Source organism: Erythrolamprus reginae, chromosome 3 (assembly GCF_031021105.1).
Source record: "Erythrolamprus reginae isolate rEryReg1 chromosome 3, rEryReg1.hap1, whole genome shotgun sequence".
Lineage (NCBI taxonomy): Eukaryota > Metazoa > Chordata > Lepidosauria > Squamata > Dipsadidae > Erythrolamprus > Erythrolamprus reginae.
In genome coordinates this window covers 40,022,407-40,047,724 of record NC_091952.1, presented here as the reverse complement: position 1 = coordinate 40,047,724, position 25,318 = coordinate 40,022,407, and the positions used below count along the sequence as shown (strand labels likewise).

General features: G+C 38.6%; 1 protein-coding gene across 1 annotated transcript in view; it reads right to left on the bottom strand.

Moving 5' to 3' along the window:
- Positions 1-25,318, bottom strand: part of NECAB3 (N-terminal EF-hand calcium binding protein 3) — a 105,473-nt gene that overhangs the window by 37,906 nt on the left and 42,249 nt on the right. Inside the window, exons 4-5 of the mRNA XM_070748828.1 lie at positions 5,310-5,335; positions 1,258-1,355 (exon numbers count right to left, since the gene is read on the bottom strand). Coding sequence (XP_070604929.1) covers positions 1,258-1,355; positions 5,310-5,335 — 124 coding nt within the window. The remainder of the gene's footprint in view (positions 1-1,257; positions 1,356-5,309; positions 5,336-25,318) is intronic.

Below are 25,318 nucleotides of genomic sequence, written 5' to 3'. Positions count from 1 at the left end.
GAATTTCATCAGAAGAAACATTGGGAATCTGTTATTCTTTCCCCTCCAATATATTTTGAGCCTATCTGAAAAAATATTATTGGAATTGTTTCATCTTTTGAGTTCATCTATGATTAAGAGAAGAGGAAGATTGTTAAACAATCAGATAATCAAGGTTTGAATATACAGTATATCACTGTCATTTTTGGAGCAGAATACAATTGTTAGTTAACAATGTTGGCTGAGGAATTCTGGGAATTGAAGTCCCTACCTCATAAAGTTGTCAAGGTTGGAGACCTCTTCTTTAAAGCAGGCCCACCATAGCCTTTTTCATTTCTCAGAAGCTTCTTTAAGAAGACAGCTTCTGAACTCTTAAGACTCTTAAGACTCTTGGGAAAATAGAAACCTAAAAACCTAAAAAAATGAGACTTTAGCCCCTTCTTTGGAAATACAGCCTTCAGCTTCCATTACCAACAAATGCAATGTATGTAAATTATGAACATTTTTCCTACTCCATGTACCAAATAAAAATGCTGTTGGCAATGGATAAAATATTCTGCAGTTTTCTTTCTTATTTTTCCATTACATTATAAATTATGACTCAGTAGCAACATTTAGAGGAATTGTGGAATTTATATCAACAGGTTTGGAAACCACATAGAGTTCTGAATTCATAGGTGGTACATTCTTGTTCCAGATCCATCTGAAAGACCAAATTTGTGGTAAGCTAACATTCTGCAATAGCTCTCCATTTGGATTCCATAACTATACAGCATGTGCTATTGCTGCCAGGTTATTTTTCCCCCCATTGAATAGAAACTATCTGGAATCCACAAATCTATCTTTTTCTATCATTAATAACCCTCTGCAAGCATTCTGAAAGCCATTTTCTCTCTTCTGTTGCCCAATTCATGTTTCTGAAATAAAACTATACCTTAGTAGTTGCGCTTAGGGTTACAAAAAGAAATATGGGCATTTTGTCTATGAGAACAATTTAAAATAGAAAAATGATCCATTTTATATACTTATAAAACTTTGGATATTGGAAAATATTGGCAAAGACTTTTAGCTAATTGTCTTTGTGAAGCCCTGCTCCAGGCTGGAACTGATTAAACAATTTTTCCCCATAATTGAACTCCAGCATACACATTCCCATGAATGCAATAAAGGTTTGGAATATACCTTAGTTTGATGTCCATTACATTGCACCAAGTATATTCAAAGGAAGCTAATTAAACCCATACATAAGAGAAATCTTGTAAATGAACGCACACTTACCAGTTTGGTTTTATCCATAGCTGATAAGACAGCAGTGTTGAGTTGCTCCAGTGCAGACAAAACATGTCTGTATTCTCCAAGATGTTCTGTGAAATAATCTGCAGCCAAAAGAAGGAAAATACTTCTGTTACTGCATTCTGTCACACACACACCCATACCACTTGCAAGTAGTGATGGGCGAACCAAACCCGCACAATTCGGGTCCATACCGAATTTTGTGGTGTTCGGTATGCTGGACACGAACCCGAACTTTTTTTGAAACTTCGGGCAAAGTTCGGGGTCGCGTTCGGCATTTGGAGCTTTGACGTCACCGGCAGGTTGCTAAGGACGCCAAGGTGATCACTTCCTGGATTCCATAGAATCCAGGAAGTGATCACCTTGGCATCCTTAGCAACCTGCCGGTGACGTCAAAGCTCCGCCCCTGGAATCTCTTCATGGGAGGGATTCCCCAGCTCCTTTAAAGGGAGGTCTTCACGTAAAAATAAACATTATTTTTACAAAAAAGGACACCGCAGCGGCACTGCAAGCAAAGGGCGGTCCTTTCATGTAAAAATAAAAATGTTTATTTTTACGTGAAAGGACCGCCCTTTGCTTGCAGTGCTGCTGCGGCATCCTTTTTTGTAAAAATAACGTTTGTTTTTACGTGAAGATTTCCCTTTTAAGGAGCTGGGGAATCCCTCCCATGAAGAGATTCCGGGGCGGAGCCTTGACGTCACCTGCAAGTTGCTAAGGATGCCAAGGTGATCACTTCCTGGATTCTATGGAAGCCAGGAAGTGATCACCTTGGCATCTTTAGCAACCTGCCAGTATACGTGACGTCAAAGCTCCACCCCCGGAATTTCTTGGTGGGATTCCCGGTTCAGGTTCGGGTTCGGGTTCGGCCAAATTTTGCGTAAAGTTTGTCCGAACTTGCCAAACCCTAACACCATTGGGTTCGCCCATCACTACTTACAAGTCCTTCTCAAAAGATTTTAAATACAACCTACAATTTTCTTACTCCATCCTCCCAGCTCAGGAGAATTTGGAGCTTCCAGGGAACATCTTCAGGCAATCAGTGCAATGCTAAATTCAGCCAATAGCTGAGCATGAGAAATGACAGCCAAGGTTCCCTTTGCTTCCCTCTTGCGAGATTTTCCCACGGTCCTGTGCATTAACAAACAATCCATCTTGCTTCATGAAAAAAGAACAAAGAAGTTTTCTCTTCAGCATAGCACAAAGTTATCACAGCGGTTTCAAACTCAAGGACCGGGACCTGCATCTGGCCCGCAGAGTACTTAGACCTGGCCCGTGGGGCCATCCTGGAAACAGCAAAGGATTGGCCTGTGGTGCTTCTGCCAAGGAAAATGGGCTCCTGAGCTCCATTTTGGCAGACTCCTGCAACCCTCTGCCAGTGAAAAAGGAATTTGGGAGTGTTTTCATTGGCAGAGAGCTTGGGCCACTACAGGTGTTTCCAACAGGAGTGATGTTGAGATGGCCATGCCAGCTCGGCTCCCCCAAGGTCAAACACAACCCTGATGCAGCCCTCAATGAAATCAAGTCTGACACCCCTACTCTATGAAGTATGTTTGCCCAACAAATCCTGATAGTAGTAGAGATGCATTTAAGGGTTTCGTTTTTTACATTGGGCTGAGAGAAACACAGCTAGGAGACTCTGTAGTCCATTCTGTGAGAAAACAGAATTTGACTAACAAAGGGTGAATCTGGTTAGAATAAAAGTTTCATCAGGAATTAAGGTACCCAGTGGGAAAAAAATCTCTGGTTTTCACAGCATAGTAATAAGGGAGAGTGTTTCAAATTTTGCAGTGCATTACCGCTGGTTGGCTGCCAACAGTTTGCAACCAGCAGAGCCTTTATAATAAAATGATCATGTAGAAAGGCTCATTAATTCAAAAACAGCATGCCATCTTATCCACATGGTTTTAAAGCAATTTTAAATAGTAAGGTAGCATCTATAGGTAGTCCTTGACTTACACCCACAATCAAGCACAACATTTCTATTGTTAAATAATACATTTGTCAAGTGAGTTTTGCCCTATTTTAGAACCTTTCTTGGCACAATTTTTAAGTAAATCACTGCAATTGTTATTTAGTAATATGTGAATCTGGCTTCCCCATTGACTTTGTGTGAGGCTGAAGCCATCATGTGGAGTTAGAGACTTTGGCCTGTCACAGCAGAATAGTATTAGGGGAACTGGGAGGGGGTGGTTGCATGAGAGGGAAAGTTACTAGCCACAACAAATTCCTTTCTTAGAATCCAAGGTCATCTTTTGTTTTGCTTCAATGGATGTAAAGAGAAGGTCGGTGAAATCCCTGCACTCGGAATGGTCCTTGCGATGAACTTGTGGGTGTGGGTGTCAGGATGGGGGATGAACCTTAACCTGGGTGGGGAAGGAAGTTAGTATCAGGAAGGCAACGGCGTGACCAACATAGCTCTGATAATAAATCGAACCTTGAATCAGAGAATTTGATTGGAATCTGATTTATTTCCCTGATGCTGTTTGGAGTGCTGACACTTTGCTTGTAAGTAGATCACAAAAGGTGATCACATGATCCCAACACACTGCAACCCTCATAAATATGAACCAGTTGCCAAGCATCTGGATTTTGATCATGTGAAACATGGAGATGCTGGGACAATAATAGGTGTGAAAAATAGTCATAACTCATTTTTTGTAACTTGGTGGTCACTAAATGAACTGTTGTAAGTCAAGGACTACCTGTGTTTCATCCCTGGGTATTTCATGGCCTAAAGGCCCCATTCTTCACCTGTCCCACAGTGTTGGCATTGTATTGGCAAGGAGTAGGGAAGCAGCCCTCCATAAAAGTCCCAGTTTTTATCTGGCCCCTTGGGGAAATCAATTGCCCACTCCTGCTCATTTATTCTATACTCTGTGTTTCATGACCACAATCAATTTCTGTGGCATTAGAGAATAATACAGAGCAGGATCATAAATATCAACAAGAGCAAAGTCCTTCACGTAGGTAAAAAAAAAACCTGGACACACATACAGCCTGGGAGGAACCCCTCTCAGCAGTAGCGATGGCGAAAGAGATCTCGGAGTCTTGGTGGATAATCAACTAAACATGAGCCAACAATGTGCAGCAGCAGCCAAAAAAGCCAATAAAATCCTAAGCTGCATCAACAGGGGAATACACTCCAAGACCAGGGAAGTCTTAATACCACTCTACTACGCCACACCTGGAGTACTGTGTTCAGTTCTGATCACCACACTTCAAAAAAGACATTGAAACTCTGGAGAAGGTGCAGAAAATAGCAACCAAAATGATCAGGGGTCTAGAAACCAAGACTTACGAAGAGAGACTGTGGGAACTGGGCATGGATAACCTAGAGAAAAGGAGGGCCAGAGCGGACATGATAGCAGTCTACAGGTATATGAGGGATTGCCACAGAGAGGAGGGGATCACTTTATTCTCCAGGGCACCGAAGGGCCGGATGAGGAACAACGGCTGGAAGCTGACCAAGGAGAGATTCAACCTGGAAATAAGGAAGAACTTCCTGACGGTCAGAACGATCAACCAGTGAAACAACCTACCAGCGGACGTTGTGAACTCCAATACTCTGGACATTTTTAAGAGGAAATTGGACTGCCATTTGGCTAGGATGCTATAGGGTTCCTGCTTAGGCAGGGGGTTGGACTTGATGACCCGCATGGTCCCTTCCAACTCTAACAATAAAAAAAAAAATATGGCACTTTATGAATGTCTAGAAAAGGGGTGTCAAACTTGCATCATCATAGTGGCTCATGTGACATATCACATTTCCACAGTTCACTAAACCGGGTGTGGGTGGGAGTTTGTGGGCTGCAAATTTGATAGCCCTGTTTTAGAATAACTTCCGGAATCTTGGCAGAAATGGTCTAAGCACATGCCTAGAGCACCACACTGGAAGAAAGAACAAGCTTTTGTCCAGTGTGTTATTCTGGGAAGAAAAATAGTTCACATCTAAGAAGTGGGCAAAAAACCCCACCCATATATCAAGGCAAATTAGGAAGTATTATATTCCACAGCAAGAGTAATTACTGAGTACTTACCACACAACTTCTCCGTCTCTAAATTGCTGCAGAAAGACACATAAAAAGGAAAAATATTTGTATGAGATGATTAATAAGAGCTTGAGGAAAACATTTGAATAAAGAAGCGAAATGGAAACTGTCAAATAAGGTTGCTGACTTATCCTCATTTCAAGATTGTAGACACCAGCATTATTTGAGGTCTTTCAAAATATAGTAAGCTTAGGTACTATTCTGTTTAAATCTATAAAAATCTGCAATATATAATTTTAAACGTTGGTCTTATGGAGGTGCAATTCAGACAATATATCTTGCAATTATTACACTATGCTACTACATAATATGGTAAGTCTGAATGGGCCATGGGAAACCCTGTTGCTATGTTTAGAATAGAATAGAATAGAATTTTATTGGCCAAGTGTGATTGGACACACAAGGAATTTGTCTTGGTGCATATGCTCTCAACATACATAAAAGAAAAATATACATTTGTCAAGAATCATGTGGTACAACCTTAATGATTGTTTATTATTTATTTATTTATTTTGTCCAATACACAATGAGGGTTTTAGTGGGTATATATCTATATATCTATATATATATATCAGTACGCTGGGAGGAACCCCTCTCAGCAGTAGCGATGGCGAAAGAGATCTCGGAGTCTTGGTGGATAATCAACTAAACACGAGCCAACAATGTGCAGCAGCAGCCAAAAAAGCCAATAAAATCCTAAGCTGCATCAACAGGGGAATATTTTGTCCAATACACAATGAGGGTTTTAGTGGGTATATATCTATATATCTATATATATATATCAGTACGCTGATGATACCCAGCTTTACATCTCCACCCCATGTCCAGTCAACGAAGCAGTGGAAGTGATGTGCCGGTGCCTGGAGGCTGTTGGGGCCTGGATTGGTGTCAACAGACTCAAACTCAACCCGGATAAGACGGAGTGGCTGTGGGTTTTGCCTCCCAAGGACAATTCCATCTGTCCTTCCATTACCCTGGGGGGGGGAATTATTGACCCCCTCGGAGAGGGTCCGCAACTTGGGCGTCCTCCTCGATCCACAGTTCACATAAGAGAACCATCTTTCAGCTGTGGCGAGGGGGGCGTTTGCCCAGGTTCGCCTGGTGCACCAGTTGCGGCCCTATTTGGACCGGGACTCACTGCTCACAGTCACTCATGCCCTCATCACCTCGAGGTTTGACTACTGTAATGCTCTCTACATGGGGCTACCTTTGAAAAGTGTTCGGAAACTTCAGATCGTGCAGAATGCAGCTACGAGAGCAGTCATGGGCTTACCTAGGTATGCCCATGTTTCACCAACACTCCGCAGTCTGCATTGGTTGCCGATCAATTTCCAGTCACAATTCAAAGTGTTGGTTATGACCTTTAAAGCCCTTCCTGGCACTGGACCAGAATACCTCCGAGACTGCCTGCTGCCGCATGAATCCCAGCAACCGATTAGGTCCCACAGAGTGGGCCTTCTCCCGGTTCCGTCAACTAAAAAATGTCGTTTGGCGGGCCCCAGGGGAAGAGCCTTCTCTGTGGCGGCCCCAACCCTCTGGAACCAACTCCCCCCGGAGATTAGAACTGCCCCTACTCTCCTTGCCTTTCGTAAGCTCCATAAGACCCACCTTTGTCATCAGGCATGGGGGAACTGAGACATCTCCCCCGGGCATATACAATTTATGAATGGTATGTCTGTATGTATGTTTGTTTAGAAAATGGGGTTTTTTAAATATTTTTAAACTGTAATTTAGATTTGTTGTAAATTGTTTCACTTTGTTGTGAGCTGCCCCGAGTCTGCGGAGAGGGGCGGCATACAAATCTAAATAATAAATAAATAATAAATAAATAAATACACATAGTAAAATACATGATGAAGGTTATAGAGGAGATACTCATAGTAAAATATATCTATGAAATAATAGAAAAGAAGATATAGTAATAGAACATATCAATGAAAGAATAGAAGAAGAGATATAGGAATAGAAGAAAGGTATAGGAGATATAGGAGAGCAATAGGACAGGGGACGGAAGGCACTCTAGTGCACTTGTACTCGTCCCTTACTGACCTCTTAGGAATCTGGATAGGTCAACTGTAGATAATCTAAGGGTAAAGTGTTGGGGATTTGGGGATGACACTATGGAGTCCGGTAATGAGTTCCACGCTTCGACAACTCGGTTACTGAAGTCCTATTTTTTACAGTCAAGTTTGGAGCGGTTAATATTAAGTTTAAGTCATAGGGGTCAAATAAGCAATGAAGAAACAATCAATATTAATAAAAATCTTAGGTTACAAGCAACAAGTTACAGTCATACAGTCCTAAGTGGGAGGAAAAGGATGATAGGAATGATGAGAAAAAAACTAGTAGAAATAGAAGTGCAGATTTAGTAAAAGGTCTGACAGTTTTGAGGGAATTATTTGTTTAGTAGAGTGATGGCGTTCGGGAAAAAACTGTTCTGGTGTCTAGTTGTCTTGGTATGCAGTGCTCTGTAGCAACGTTTTGTGGGTAGGAGTTGAAACAGTTTGTGTCCAGGATGCGAGGGGTCAGTAAATATTATCTGACTCAACATTGTCTCTGCCAATCAGAGTTATGGTCTAGAACGGGTTTCCAACCTTGGCAACTTTTAAGACTTGTGGATTTCAACTCCCAGAATTCCTCAACCAGGGAGGGAGGGGGGAGAAGGAAAAGCACAGTCTTTAGGCCATCTTGTTCTAATGTTAATGATTTTCTATCACCAGTTCCTAGTATTTCTGTGTAAATAACATGGGATCAGTAAATAGAGGGGAGATAGGAAGGAAGCATGAGGTTGACTATCATGTTGAAATTCCCTTTTCTAAACATATAGGACAGGTTTTTCTCAGCCTTCTCATGAAAAACTTTGCCTGTAAAACTCATGCTCTGTTGGGAAAATATTTATTCAGAATAAAGTCCATTGAATTTTGTTTTGTTTTGGCTAAATAAGTAAATAGAGCATTCCATACGATACTCTCTGTTTTTTCTCATTTTACATACTATTTCATAGTTCTCTTATAGAAGACAATTCTTTTCTAAGTTTTCAGTGGCCAGATTGTAGGTTTCTCACAATGACACATTTGGCTTTTCGTCCCAGTAATAACCCTGTGCCATCTGTTTCACTGAAAATAGATGCTTCTCATAGACCAATGTTCTTAAAAGGGAAAATGGTGAAAAAGTATATCAGAGAGGTTTTATATTTCAGTGCTTTTGGCATAACAACAACAAGTACTGTAGAAGCCAAGATGGCAACTACTTCTGGCTCACCCGACACTCCAAAATACATCTAAGGACAAGAAAAGAACCCAGATCAGACCCTACAACATTACTGTAACCTAACTTGAAATCTAACAAGGCACAAAACACATGAGAATCGACACTTATTTCCACACCATGGAAGCAGCTAAAAATGTGACCAAAGGATCCACAGCCCCAGGAATCCTTTACCTCCAAAGACCATAATAATGCAGCACCCACCACCCATATATTCAAATACATTTCCAAAATTCTCTGAAGACTCTGTCCAAATCATCCCCTGGAACAGGGAGATAACCTCCTGGAGCAAGCTCTTGGTGTCCCTCCATAATAATTATACAAAACTACAAAACGTTTGCCAGACCCATCCTTGAATAGAGCTCATCTGTCTGGAACCCATACCACATCTCTGACATCAACACCCTTGAAAACGTCCAAAGATATTTCACCAGAAGAGCCCTTCACTCCTCCACTCGAAACAGAATACCCTACGAAAATAGACTAACAATCCTGGGTCTAGGAAGCTTAGAACTACAGCGCCTAAAACACGATTTAAGTATTGCCCACAAGATCATATGCTGCAACGTCCTACTGGTCAATGACTACTTCAACTTCAACCGCAACAACACAAGAGTACGCAACAGATTCAAACTTAATATTAACTGCTCCAAACTTGACTGTAAAAAATATGACTTTAACAATCGAGTTGTCGAAGCGTGGAACTCATTACCGGACTCAAAAGTGTCAGCCCCTAACCCCCAACATTTCTCCCTTAGACTATCCATGATTGACCTCTCCATGTTCCTAAGAGGTCAGTAAGGGGCATACATAAGTGCACTAGTGTGCCTTTCATCCCCTGTCCAATTGTCTTTTCTTTATCTCATATATCATATATATTTTCTTCCTTTCATATATCTTCTCCTCTATTTTTACATATTATCTTTATATATATTACTTCATGTCTATTCTCTTCCATATGTATTGTGTATTGGACAAATGAATAAATAAAAATAAATAAAACATTATATTATATTATATTGTATTGTATTGTATTGTATTGTATTGTATTGTATTGTATTGTATTGTATTGTATTGTATTATATTATATTATATTATATTATATTATATTATATTATATTATATTATATTATATTATATTATATTATATTATATTATATTATATTATATTATATTATATTATATTATATTATATTATATTATATTATATTATATTATATTATATTATATTATATTATATTATATTATATTATATTATATTATATTATATTATATTATGCCGTTCCGAGTCTGCGGAGAGGGGCGGCATACAAATCTAATAAATTATTATTATTATTATTATTATTATTATTATTATTATTATTATTATTATTATTTCACTAAACCTTCCCAGGAGGATTGCCTTCTGCCTACAGAAATGTTATTTTTTATATTATAATAATTAAATGAAATTGCAGTCAAGGTAGGCAGCCCCCCACAGCAATCTGGGTATTAATATGACACGGGAATGTCATAAGGAAGTCAGCACCGTCAACACTCGACAAGCGATATCTCCAGATATCTGGAAACAGTTAATTTAAATAACCATCATTGTGTACTCCAATCACAATTGTACCCTAATATACAGTCTTTATATGATATACACTGAAAATAGGTTAATTGCAGGCCATGGTTACAATCTAATGCACAGCCACCTGAGAGTAAGTCCCTTGAATACTTTGGTTATTGCAAAGAAGGATCGATTCAGTTGTGCTGTTATATTTAGTTTGATTAATGCTTCAGAACATGGAAAGCCACTATGATAAAGGAAATTAAAGTAGGTAGTGGTAGACAGAGATCAAAGTGGATGGTTTCTGGATGGTTTTTCATATGGCTTTTGAATGCACTGTTATTTTTGTAACATTAGATGCTAAGTTTTCAGGATTTTTGACACCATTTTAATAATGGTGGCTTCCTTTCAGCTAAAATCTGTATGTGTGTGAATGACCACAATGCAAAAAAAACATATTTCTTCCTGTTTCCGCAAGGAAGCCAACTGCATTTTTGGACTCACTGAGCCCTTTTTATCTTCTGAATTTGTAACAAACATTAACCAATTAATAATTAAAATGCTGAATAATTTATTGCTAAGGCAAACCTCAAGAAAACCCAAGCTGCTAAGATGCTGTAAAACAGAATGCTGACTGTGTAAGATTGCAGAACAGAAATATTATACTTTAATTGTTCTTTGAGTGATAAATTACAGTAGTATGTTGCTTGTACAAAGTACTTTATGGTATATTAATTCTCTTCAGCCAAATTTTCTGTGGACAACCCTAGAAACAGATACAAAAAGAATGTAATGGCACTAGTCATTTTCAAGTTGTTTTGCCAACATCAAATTGTGCTTCTTTTAACCTCTTGAAGACATGGCAGTATACAGTGGGATAAATGGTACAAATCATTGTTATGATGCTTACGATAATTTAGCATTCATACAAAATATTGCTCAAAATTCTTTAAGGAAATGTAATTCTTTGCTTTTTATTCTTGCATTTCCAAGGAAAGGCTATAAGACTGAATAACATTAACTTGATAAGATCACTGTGAATTGGAGTAAAATATGGACCTTCTAATTTGTAGGATTAGCAGCAATATATACTGCTCAAAAAAATAAAGGGAACACTCAAAGAACACATCCTAGATCTGAATGAATGAAATATTCTGATTGAATACAGTGGTACCTCTACTTAAGAACGCCTCTACTTAAGAACTTTTCTAGATAAGAACCGGGTGTTCAAGATTTTTTTGCCTCTTCTTAAGAACCATTTTCTACTTAAGAACCTGAGCCTGGAAAAATTTCCCAGAAAATTTGAGAGTGGTGCGAAAGCCCAGCTAGTTTCCTTCCATTCCCCATTTAATCCCGGCCATCTCGGGCTTTTCTGGGCTGCCAGAGGAGCCTTTCAATGGCGCTTAAGGAGGCTTTGGCAGTCTATAGCAAACAAAGCATTTTCCTTTCTTTGGGCGCTTGGAGAGAGTATAAACCTCTGCCATCGCCCAGAGAAAAGAAATGCTCCCTTCACTCTTGGCAGCAACTATCCTCCTCCTTCCTCTTTCTCCCTCCCAAATTCCAAGCTTTTATTTCTTTCCTATTGGGTTTGCACACATTATTTGCTTTTACATTGATTCCTATGGGAAAAATTGCTTCTACCTAAGAACCTGGTCATGGAACAAATTAAGTTCTTAAGTAGAGGTACCACTGTACTTTGTTCTGTACAAAGTTGAATGTGCACAACAGCATGTGAAATTGTCAATCAGTGTTGCTTCCTAAGTGGACAGTTTGTTTTCACAGAAGTTTGGTTTACTTGGAGTTATATTGTGTTGTTTAAGTGTTCCCTTTATTTTTTTGAGCAGTGTATTTACCCCCTGCCAAATCTATGGCACGCGTACCAGAGATGGCATGCAGAGCCCTCTCTGTGGGCATGCATGTCATCATCAGCTGCTCTTCTGGGTTCCTTTGCGTGCATGCCAGCTGGCCAGTGCCCATGCACATGACAAAACCTGGAAGAACAGCTAGCTGCAATGCATATGCGCACCGGCCTGCTGCGCTCTTCCAAATTCTGGTGCTTCAGCACATCCTCCAGTTTCAGTACTCGGTGCCAAAATGGTGAACCATCATTGTCCTATACCATCAGGGACCCTGGAAGGATTCCATAACCAAGACAGGAGGCAAACAAACATAACACCTACATCAGTCCACAATAGAGGGTCTCTTCCTGACCCTTGTGTTGTGTAGGGTTTTATTTTTCCTGCTTTGTTTTTTATAGGTAAACTGTCTGTTCAGGCACAAGAAAAAGGGAATAACTTCCCATGCAGTTAAATGGTCTTTTGAGCTGAGGTTTGCAGAAATACTTTTTAGTGTTTAAAGGTAATTTGGAACATTTTTCCAAAGAAAATGAACAATACTTTCATTACGTGTTCCAATAGATGTATTTATTTTTTTTGTATGCTACAGAGAGATAATCAGAAAGAGAGCAGGATTAAGAAATGCAATTAGTTTATTTTGCGATTTGTGCATTGAATTAGTAACACATGAATCTTTGTGGTATTGATTTCATTTATCTCCCGTGCTTCCTCTATGGGATCAAAGAAGATATAATTGTTTCTTCCTTGGAGTTTATCTTCTCACTCAGCATAGGATAATGAGAATGTATACTGTAAATAATCTCAGAAAGCAGTTACCACGGCATAGAACCATCTTATAAATGAATTACCACGGTGTCTGTGGATAACTACAAAACATATATTTACCAACAAATTGCCCAAAAGACAGAGATCTAATTACTGATCAAATGGACACATTTCTAAAAGAAAATATTGATTAACTGGATGCTTATAAAACACAAGTGAGCCCTAGAGATTCTTATAAATAAAAATGATTCTAGAAGCTGATGCTTTGCTCTGCAGGATGCCATCTTCTTATATATTTATTTTTGATTAAAAATTTTAATTAAAAATTAAGTCAGGTAAAAAAATGTGGTGCATATTAATGAAGACTCAGGGGGATTTCAATGAGAACTTGGGATATTTCCTGAGGATCTAATGGGCAGTTCAGCTGAGGAGTTAATCGCTGCCTGGAATGGGTAGTTGGATGGGGCCTTTGTTCATATTGCCCTTGTATGTTCATGGATTGGGTGCACCATTTTATGATGCTTATCTTCCTTTCTACAGGGCTGGTTTTCAGTTGGTGTTGGTTGAGGGGTAGGTAGCTCCCTAGACTCCTCCTCTGGGGTTACTGAGTCATTTTTGACATTCTTGACATGGATCTTGACAGACTTGAAAACTGGGCCCAATCTAATAAAATGAAATTCAATGCAAAGAAAAGTAAAATCCTACACCAAGGTAAGAAAAACCAAAGAAATACATATAAACTGGATGAAACCACACTCAATAGCAGTGACTGCAAGAGGGATCTTGTAGTAGTAGTAGTAGTAGTAGTAATAATAATAATAACAACAACAACAACAATAACAACAACAACGACAGAGTTGGAAGGGACCTTGGGGATCTTCTAGTCCAACCCCCTATTCAGGCAGGAGACCCTACACTACTTCAGACAAATGGGTATCCAACATCTTCTTAAAAACAGTGTTGGAGCATTCACAACTTCTGGAGGCAAGCCATTCCACTGATCAATTGTTCTAACTGTCAGGAAATTTCTCCTTAGTTCTAAGTTGCTTCTCTCCTTGTTTAGTTTGCACCTATTATTTCTTGTTCTACCCTAAGGTGCTTTGAAGAAAGGCCTGACTCCCTCTTCTATGTGTTAACTGCTGAGATATTGGAATACTGCTATCATGTCTCCCCAGCCCTTCTTTTCATTAAACTAGATATACAGTACATAGTTCCTGCAAATGTTCCTCATTGGTTTTAGCCTCGAGTCCACTAATCTTCTTTGTTGCGCTTCTCTGTACTCTTTCTAAAATCTCAACATCTTTTTTACATTCTGGTGGCCAAAACTGAATACAGTATTCCAAGTGTGGCCTTACCAAGGCATTATATGATGGTATTAACACTTCATGTGATCTTGATTCTATCCCTCCATTAATGCAGCCTAGAACTGTATTGGGTTTTTTGGCAGCTGCTGCACACTGCTGGCTCATATTTAAATGGTTGTCCACTAGGACTCCAAAATCCCTCTCACAGTTACTATTGTTGAATGAGATACCACATATTCTGTACCTGTGCATTTTGTTTTTATTGCCTAAATGTAGAACCTTAATTTTTTTCACACTTGAATTTCATTTTGTTTGATAGCACCCAATATTCATGTCTGTCAGGATCCTTCTGTATCTTGAGCCTATCTTCTGGAGAGTTTGCTATTCCTGGCAGTTTGATGTCATCTGCAAATTTGATGAGTGGATGGTGGATAGTGGATGAGGCAGTGCCTGGAGACAGCAGAATAGAAGAGAAAGAACTGGAGAAGCTAACAAAATACAAAGCCCTACAAACAGAAATAGAACGACTATGCCAAAGGCAAACAAGGGGAGTGCCAATAGTAATAGGTGCCCTGGGTGCAATCCCAAAACAACTGGAGCGCCACTTGAAAACCATGGGCATTGACAAATTTGCCATCAGTCAATTGCAGAAGGCAGCTTTACTTGGAATAGCTTCCATCCTGCGACCATATCTGTAACACTGTCAAACATCCAGATTTGCCTATCCCAGGTTCTTGGTATGGATTGGATAGCTAGACAAAATACCTAATCAGTCTGAACATCTGGCTAACTGTGCAATGATTAACAAAAAACAATAATAATAATAATAATAGGAAACTATGCATACACACTTTGGTGGCCCTGGTATCATGTTTCACTATTGAGTAGAACTAAAGAGTATATCTACGAGTCTACGGAGAGGGGCAGCATACAAATCCAATAAATAAATATATCTTCGGCTCTAATCTGATGCAATAACTGCTAAAGAATTCAGACTTTTAAGGGGCTCGGGGCATGCTCTCTAGTACACACTTTAACAACAAATAGAAACATATATATATTCTGGGGCAGATTCAGAATATAAATTGGTATGTTTTCCTACTTGATAAAATCTATTTAGTTAGACTATTCAGTCAGCAATCATCACTGTGGGATTAAAGCAAAGATGGAAGGCATGTTTCTCTGCGGGGGCGTGAATGGAAGGAAATATTATGAATAGGCAGTCTAAAATATTTATCTTCCCAGATGTCAGCCTTTTCCCCAAAGGATTGGAGACACACTGGAAAGTATGAGACTCAGCCTTTCCATAATAATCTCAATGTCACAATTTACTCTTCGGGTCCCATTGTTTATCCAGAGATCTTGCTATGTCTCAAAACAAATCAGCAGTTGGCATTTCTTGAAAGCCAATCTCCTAGCGAAAATGAAACCAGAATGCTATTTTTTCCCCTTATTTTTCATTCATATTACCAACATCATACTGAATTAGAATGTATTCTGTTTGGAGACTCTGCTCTTGTTTATTTATGTATTTGTCAAATTGATATGTTCACCTATTTTGCCAGATGCGACTCTGACTGGTGTACAACCATCAAATGAAACAACAGTATAACAGTCATTATAAAACCAATAAAATATGGGTAATCATTATTAAAAATTAAAATATTATTTAAAAAATTAGAATACTGTATGAAAACTACGAATTGAGAGAGTAAACATAGCACTATAGAGGAGCCACTTTAAAATATCATTGGTTCCCTGGGATTCCCAGGCCTGGTGATATAACCAGATCTTGAAGGACTTCCTGAACGTTAACAATGACAGAATTAACTTTTAGAGGGAGAGAATGACAAATGCTATGAAAATTAGGAGATCCAGACAGTTCAAATAGGTATAAAGATTTATTATAAACTTAAGCTCTCTACAAGAATTTGAACTACTAGCAGTCAAAGAAAATTAGCAGGAGATAAGAGTAGAAGGAAATGAAGGTGGGCTGGACCTAGATCTCTTGTGGGTGCAAAGGAATTCATGACTGAGGATGTGTTTGGCCCCTCCCTCAGGTTCAGCGTCGCCATTTCCTACAGAAGGTCACAGAATGTCTCATCAGGTAGATGTGTGGTAGGTTGAGGTCACCAAGGAAGATAATGGGATGGGGGCAGGAGGTTGCCCAAGTTAGGAGGGAGGTTAGTTTAGTTGCATGGGTAATGTCGTAGTTTGGAGCTCTGTAGCACAGAAGGAAACGGAGTGTAGTGTTGAGGGAAATGTCGCAAACTAGGCTTTCAGGGAGGATGAGATCTTGTGTAACTTGAATGTTTTTTAGGTTGAGTGAGCTTTTGTAGAATATGGCTACACCACCCCCTCTGTGGGAGTCGCGGTCAAACCGGAAGACCAGGTAGTTACTTTGTGTGATGATGGAGTCCGGATATGAAGAGTTCAGCCATGTTTCACAAACAAATATTAAGTCAAATATGTTTGTGTCAAGTAGGATGAGGAATTCAGATAATTTGTTGATTATGCTTCTTGCATTGATTAGTTTACATTTGAGATTGAGTTCGTGGTCAAGGGTGGGATTGGGTTGAGTTGGGTAGAAATTGGATTGGAATGAGGTAGTAAGAGGCGCACTATCATGGCAGAGAGGAGGCATCTCTTGGGGCCCATCAAATGTACATCATTCACTGATGGTAGCATAGTAGGCTTTCTGTGGACCATAAATGGGTTGCCCTTTTTCGTTTCTGAGCCAAAAGTTAGCTGTCCCTGTTTTATTGAGTTCTAAGTTAACTCTTTTTGAGTTAAAATCATTTGTTTAATATGAGAAATGAGGTATAAGTTATATACGTACTCTATCCTTTTTCAAGGCAAGCTATGCGATGTAGCTTGCTCCGTGGGATGTGATGTTTCAGAAAATAAAGCATATTATGTTGGAATTGACACCACTGACAGAAAAATCCAACTCTTAGGTATGCATGGAACACATACTGTTTTGAAAGGCTCACATCCCTATGAGCCATTAAATAGATGCTGAATTTTTAGAGATGTCTATTTCCTTTTTTTCTATTCACTTGAAAAAGTACATTGCTCCTAGGTGCTGTCATGCCAGCTAAATTTAGATCTGAATTATGACAGGCAGATATATTTTTCCCCCATCATCCAGCTTCTCTCAAATTCCTCTGTCATTCCTTTTCATCACTTAAAAAAAATTTCTCTGAGGTCAGGATATCTTAGGATGCTTCCAGATGTTTTTAATGGAGGGGGACACAAATGTGTTCTCTTTGACCTATAATAATATTGGGTTTTTAAAAAATATTTCTTCTTATCACCTATACATTCAAAAGCCACCAGAAAGAGAAAGATGCAATAGCTGCAAAATTATTTCTGAGTGTAACCTTATAAAGTTAACAGAAATGATGTATTTGCACAATGCTGTATATGTTGTGGGAGGAGGGTGCAGTGGGTGGCAGATGATACAAATCAAGGTTCAGATTTTTTTTTAAAGCTCTAAATTGTGTTAAGCTTATTTTGGAATTTCTTGTAGAATGTATAGCTGGTGATAGGAAACTAAATTTTGAAAATCATGTGGATAAAATTTTGTGGTCCAATTGGTGGAGGTTCTGGGGTCACAAAAACAGAATGGGGAGCTGCATTTAACCAGAGGTTACAAGCTGCTTCTCCCTGGCCTGAAGTTATTGGCTTTTAGTAGCTGTATCAGAGGTGGGTTCCTCCCGGTTTGGACCAGTTCTATAGAACCGGTAGTAGCATGGCAGCCTGGGTCACTAGAACTGGACCAGTTCTATAGAACCGGTAGTAGCATGGCAGCCTGGGTCACTAGAACTGGCAGTCACCCAGGCCTGTCACACCTCCAAACTGGCTTAACTTAACTGGAAATGGCTCTCTCAGCAGTGTTTTTAGCTTCTGCGCATGCAAAGAAGTTGGTTTTTGCTTCTGCGCATGCACAGGAGCTGGTTTTTACACAACACGTAATGGAGTGAACTGGCAGCAAAGAAAAGACGAACCCACCCCGAGCTGTATATGAGGTCATCAACAACATTATAGTCTGCAGTGCTCCTGTTCATAATTCATCATCCAAGATGCTCCATTTCCTTTCTTTTCCTATCTGGTTTTTTTTATTACAATTCACATCAGTAGATTGGCATTAGTATTCACTATGTAGCATTAAAACAGGGGGGTTTTTTTATGAATCCCCTCTCTCTTTTTAGTACATTTTAAAGCATTCTCGAATACAGCTCATCTGTCTGGAACCTACACCACATCTCAGACATCAACACTCTCGAAAACGTCCAAAGGTATTTCACCAGAAGAGCCCTTCACTCCTCCACTCGAAACAGAATACCTTACGAAAATAGACTAACTATCCTGGATCTTGAAAGCTTAGAACTGTGGCGCCTAAAACACGATTTAAGTATTGCCCACAAGATCATATGCTGCAACGTCCTTCCGGTCAACGACTACTTCAGCTTCAACAGCAACAACACAAGAGCACGCAACAGATTCAAACTTAATATTAACCGCTCCAAACTTGACTGTAAAAAATATGACTTTAACAATCGAGTTGTCGAAGCGTGGAACTCATTGCCGGACTCAGTGGTGTCAGCCCCCAGCCTCCAACATTTTTCCCTAAGACTCTCCACGATTGACCTCTCCAGGTTCCTAAGAGGCCAGTAAGGGGCGTACATAAGTGCACTGATGTACCTATCGTCCCCTGTCCAATTGTCTTTCCTTATCTCATATATCATATATTTTCTCTCCTTTCCTTCTACTTCTCTTCTTTCTTACTTTCTATCTTTATATATATTACTTAATGTCTATTCTCTTTCATATGTATTGTATATTGGACAAAGAAAAATAAAATTTAAAAAAATTGGGGTTCTTGCACACCTGTTGATATCTCCATCTTGTGCATGGATAATGCCATGTATTCTTTCTTTATGCACATAATAGAATCTGCTATTCTTATAAGGTATCAGGACTACATAATTTCACATCGTCTCATCTTAGCCACCCTGAGTCCTTCGGCATTGGGCGGCGTAGAAGTTGAATGAATGAATGAATAACCCTGTCAATTATTTCAATATTAATTTCATAAGCTGATTCAGATAATTCTTCTTGTAATTTCTTTCATATTACTCAGATTCTTTAAATGCTCTTTCTCAATAGGAATTTCAATAAAGTTTAAGATTTTTTTTAAAAAACTACAGGAATCATAAAAGATGAAAACACTGAAAAGATGAAAAAGATGGTGCTTGCAGAGATATCTAAAAACAACGTAATTTACATCTGACGCCCAGGAAAGTAGCTGTTCCTTCTAATGACTTTCCTGCTAATTATTGCATGATTGAAATAGTGAGTGAATATTTGCTAAACTGACTTGCCAGGACCTGCCTGTTTATTATCAGAGTATAGATGGTTTGAAATCCCTTGACAGCAACCTCCCTTGTATTGCAGGCTGGGGATGATAGAACTTTGACAGTACAAGAATGCTTGAATCCTTAATTCAGAGTGAATTCAGACATGGCATGCATTGTTCATTTCTGAAATAACAGAACAAAATTTTTCAAACTTAGAGAAGTTAAGTTCTCAAGCATAGAGAACTTTCATGTTACCGACATTCTAAAAGACTAAAATAGTGTCTGTAATTCACTAATTCAGCATTTCAAAACCTTTTTATTATTTATTTTCCACATTTCACACATTTTAGTATCTAAAGGTTGCTCCCCTAAACATAAAACCACATATGATATAACCTCCTCCTTATGTTTCATTTTCTTTAAAAATAACAAAAAGGAAAGCAACCATTAATGCATCGAACATCATTATAAGTTGTTTTTAGGTCACTTATCTAAATATACTGCTGATGGCCAATACCATCATAAAAGAGGCATTCATTGAAATGAGAAACCAAGAATGCATCTTTTTCTCATATTCTTAGTCAAAAATCAACAAATATATTTAATTTTTTTGTTTTGTTTTGTTGCTTCACATATGCAGTTGATACCTGGATCAACTAAACATTGAACCAAACATTGAAATTCCACTACATTAGAACTATACAATTAGCTGATGAACATATATTAATATATGCTTTCTAGAACTGACTCCTTGATAGGCTACCAGAAGTGAACTGCTCTAATTCCTGTGATCATTCTGATCATCTGGATATTTGCATCTCAGATCTATTAGCCCTTCCACTTAATAAAGAGAAAAGTCACTGGAACTTAGAGACAGAATTCCAGGCTTAATTTTACAATTTGAAATTAGCTTCCTAAACACAGGAGTGCTGCTGCTGCCAGCCAGTATAGACAAGACTGTATTGGACTTTCAGCGGCTACTAGTCATAATGGCTGGTAATCTTGTAATCTTGTTGCGAATATGAATATATGATGGAGAATTATTCTCTAAAACACTTGAGGGTAGAACAAGAAGCAATGGGTGGAAACTAAACAAGGAGAGAAGCAACTTAGAACTAAAGAGAAATTTTCTGGTAGTTAGAACAATCAATCAGTGGAACAACTTGCCTCCAGAAGTTGTAAATGCTCCAGCAGTGAAAGTTTTTAAGAAGATGTTGGATAACCATTTGTAAGAGAGGTTTAGGGTTTCCTGCCTAGGCAGGGTGGACTAGACTCCAAGATCCCTTCTAACTCTGTTGTTGTTGTTGTTGTTGTTGTTGTTATGATGATGATGATAACGATGACGATGATGATGATGAAGATCATGATCATGATGATAACGATGATCATGATGATGATATTGTCCTGGTTTCTTACAGATGAGCATCTGGCAGTTATAGGACTATATTGGCCTGATCCAATATGGTTTTCCTTATTTGATATTGACTTGGGATGGGCAGTGTTTACTGATTCTTACTGAGTTTTAGTATGATTCAGTAAGAAAGGATAAATACATTTTCTGGTGGGAATTGAATAAAGGCAGCTCAAAAACAGCTTCTGTTCCATGAATCAAAAGCAGAATTTCAGGTTTAAATTACAAGCCTTCATATTTATAGGCATTAGTTAAGGTCATATATGATTGTTCAGCAAAACGACGGCTCTCTTCAGAAGTACTAGCAATTTTTGCTCCCAAAACAGTAACACCTAACCGACCAATTCCAAATAATGTTTGCAATGTATAGACACTAAAGTTAAACGAGTCATTTCTGTGGATGGGCTTTCCATAACAACAGATACCCAAGAGACAAAACTGCTTGTTATTACAGTATAACAGCCAGTAGTTATTTTCTGGGGAGGAAAGCTATGGCAAATCTAGACAGTATACTAAAAACAGAGAGATCACCCTGCCAATAAAAGTGTGTATTGTCAAGGTTATGATTTTCCCAGTTGCAATGTATGGCTGTGAAAATTGGACCATAAAAGGGCTGATTTATCTATCTATCTATCTATCTATCTATCTATCTATCTATCTATCTATCTATTATCTATCTATTTATATATCTATCTATCTATTTATTTGTTTGTTTGTTTGTTTATTAGATTTGTATGCCGCCCCTCTCCGTAGACTCAGGGTGGCTCACAACAACACTCAAACAATTCATGACAAATCTAATAATTTAAAAACATTAAAAGAAAAACCCCATTATTAAAGCAGACATACACACAAACATACCATACATAAATTGTATAGGCCCGTGGGAGATGTCTCAATTCCCCCTTGCCTGATGGCAGAGATGGGTTTTAAAATTTACGAAAGGCAAGGAGGGTGGGGGCAGTTCTAATCTCCGGGGGGAGCTGGTTCCAGAGAGTCTGGGCCGCCACAGAGAAGGCTCTTCCCCTGGGACCCGCCAAACGACATTGTTTAGTCGACGGGACCCGGAGAAGGCCAACTCTGTGGGACCTAATCGGTCGCTGGGATTTGTGCGGCAGAAGGCGGTCCCGGAGATATTCTGGTCCGATGCCATGAAGGGCTTTATAGGTCATAACCAACACTTTGAATTGTGACCGTAAATTGATCGGCAACCAATGCAGACTGCGGAGTGTTGGTGCCTAAGAATCAAGGCCTTTGAATTATGGTGCTGAAGAAGACTCCTGCTAGTCCCTTGGATTGCAAGGCGATCAAGCTAGTCACTCCTAGAGATCAACCCTGATTGTTCTTTAGAAGGTTAGTTCCTGAAGATGAAACTCAAATATTTTGGCCATCAAATGAGAAGGAAGGACTCACTGGAGAAGAGCCTAATGCTGGGAAAAATTGAGGGCAAAAGAAGAAGGGAATGACAGAGAATGAGGTGGCTAGATGGAATCACTGAAGCATGAGCTTGAATGGACTCTGGGGGATGGTAAAGAACAGTTGGACATGACTTCACAACTAACAAGAACAAGAACAACCAGTAAGGCTGATATCAAGGAGATGGTTGAATTCACACTGAATCTGATAATTTACCTGAAACTTATATGGAGAGATATATGGAGACAGCATACCCTACTCTAAAGGCCAGATTTATATTAACACTGCAGAATGTAATAATTGAAGTTTCTCCCAACCATATTTTGCATGAGCTGTTTGATAAGTGATAAAAAACATCTTTTGAGTTGTGCACCTTAAAAATCCAATGAATAAATAAAATGAGAGAGGGGAAGAAGGAAAATTCTTTAGATATTCAAAACAGTCTTTTGTATTCTAGTCAGGCTGTAATTTTTCAGATCTTTGAATTTGAGACATCTCTGGTTTTGGTAATTATACACGTCCTTTTTTTTCTTTGGAGACAGAAGGCTTTGAAAGCTTTTTTAAAATCTACAACAGATTGGATCAGAGACAACAAAAGTGTGCAGTTGAAGCTTGAGAGTTTTTGTAAAAATAATGGAATAAAATGGAACAGAATATTTAAGATTATTCTAAACCAGGTTTTTTCAACATTTCTCAACACACAGAATTCCCCAAAAGGGTATGGCCAGCTGGGAAAAGCTGGGAGTTGAAGTCCACATATCATAAAGTGGCCAAGATTGAGAAACATTGCCCTAAACCAGGGGTAGGCAAAGTTGGCTCTTCTATGACTTGTGGACTTCAACTTCCAGAATTCCTGAGCCAATTATGCTAGCTCAGGAATTCTGGGAGTTGAAGTCCACATGTCATAGAATAGACAACTTTGCCTACCCCTGCCCTAAACCAATCTGGCCTCTCCAGCTTTGTTGGATTAAAGGCCCATCATTCCCAAAAATTTTATAACAGGCCATGAGAAGCGGTAGGAGTGGAGCAAGCATCTCTCTTACCCATGCACAAAAAGAGTGAGAAGGCATGGTTTTTCACTGTTTCAATACTATCATACAAGGACAATCATTAAGTGTTGTACCTCATGATTCTTGACAAATGTGTATTTTCTTTAATGTACACTGAGAGCATATGCGCCAAAGACAAATTCCTTGTGTGTCCAATCACATTTGACTAATGAAGAATTCTATTCTATCTATTCTATTCTACTAACAAACAGGAAGATTGCCATATCATTAAACTATGTATAATCTGGCTGTGAACTGCTACAGTAATATGAGATGTAAGTTTGGTACAGCAACTGCATTTGTTTTGAAATCATGACGGTTGGTAATATATCCAATCATAAATGAACCAGATCAAACAAACAACAAGGAGGGAAAGGGGGAAAGAGAGAATCATAGAAGACAAGGCAATGCCCTTATTGAGAGCTTGACTGTTTCTTTATTAATTATGTAAATATATATTTCATATTGAAAATGTGCTTTTCCCTCCAACTGTGGCTACTGTTTTGTTTTATTTTATTTTATTTTATTTTATTTTATTTTATTTTATTTTATTTTATTTTATTTTATTTTATTTTATTTTATTTTATTTTATTTTATTTTATTTTATTTTATTTTATTTTATTTTATTTTATTTTATTTTATTTTATTTTATTTTATTATTTATTTCATTTCATTTCATTTCATTTCATTTATTTTATTTTATTTTATTTCATTTCATTTCATTTCATTTCATTTCATTTTTTATTTTATTTTATTTTATTTTATTTTTTATTTATTTGTATGTTTTGCTGCCTTGGGTATCCTACTTTTCTTTTCTTTTTTTAATTGATGAGGCTTCTTCAGAGGTAACTGGACTTTCTTGCTATCGTGCATGTGTGAGTGTCCACACCCATAATTCAATGCCTGGGGAAGGCGAAAACAGCTTCCCCCACTCCCCAGAGGCCCTCTGGAAGCTGGAAATTGTCTGTTTCCCAACTTCTGGTGGGTCCAATAGGCTCATGTTTCACTCTTCCGATGCTCCAAAGACTTCCCTGGAGCCAGGGGAGGGTAAAAACCCCTCCCCCATCCCCCTGGAGACTTGCTGGAAGCCAAAAATGCCCTCCCAGAGCCTCTGTGCAAGCCAAAAATCAGCTGGCCAGCACAAACATGCATGTTGGAGCTGGGCTAGGGCAAAGGCTCGTGTGCCAGCAGATATGGCTCCGCGTGCCACCTGTGGGACTCATGCTATAGGTTTGCCATCACTGGACTAGATAGTACACATACATGGAGAAACAAGGCATAAGAAAACAATCACAATTGAGAAGGATCCAAACACAATTTTAAAAACATCAACTGTAAGAATGGGTTAATTTGCCTTCAATCGCTTTATCTTCCAGAGAAATGTGTTTACATTTTTCAATTATTGTCTACAACAAAAGTAAATATACAGTATGTCACAGAAGTGAATACACTCCCTCACATTTTGTAAATATATTTATATATAGAATAGAATAGAATAGAATTTTATTGGCCAAGTGTGATTGGACACACAAGGAATTTGTCTTGGTGCATATGCTCTCAACGTACATAACATAAAATATACATTTGTCAAGAATCATGTGGTACAACACTTAATGATTGTCATAGGGGTCAAATAAGCAATGAAGAAGCAATATTAATAAAAATCTTAGGATATACGCAACAAGTTATAGTCATACAGTCAACATGGGAGGAAATGGGTGATAGGAATGATGAGAAAAACTAGTAGAATAGAAGTGCAGATTTAGTAGAAAGTCTGACAGTGTTGAGGGAATTATTTGTTTAGTAGAGTAATGGCGTTCGGGAAAAAACTGTTCTTGTGTCTAGTTGTCTTGGTGTGCAGTGCTCTGTAGCGACGTTTTGAGGGTAGGAGTTGAAACAATTTGTGTCCAGGATGTGAGGGGTCAGTAAATATTTTACCCGCCCTCTTTTTGACTCGTGCAGTATACAGGTCCTCAATGGAAGGCAGATTGGCAGCAATTGTTTTTTCTGCAATTCT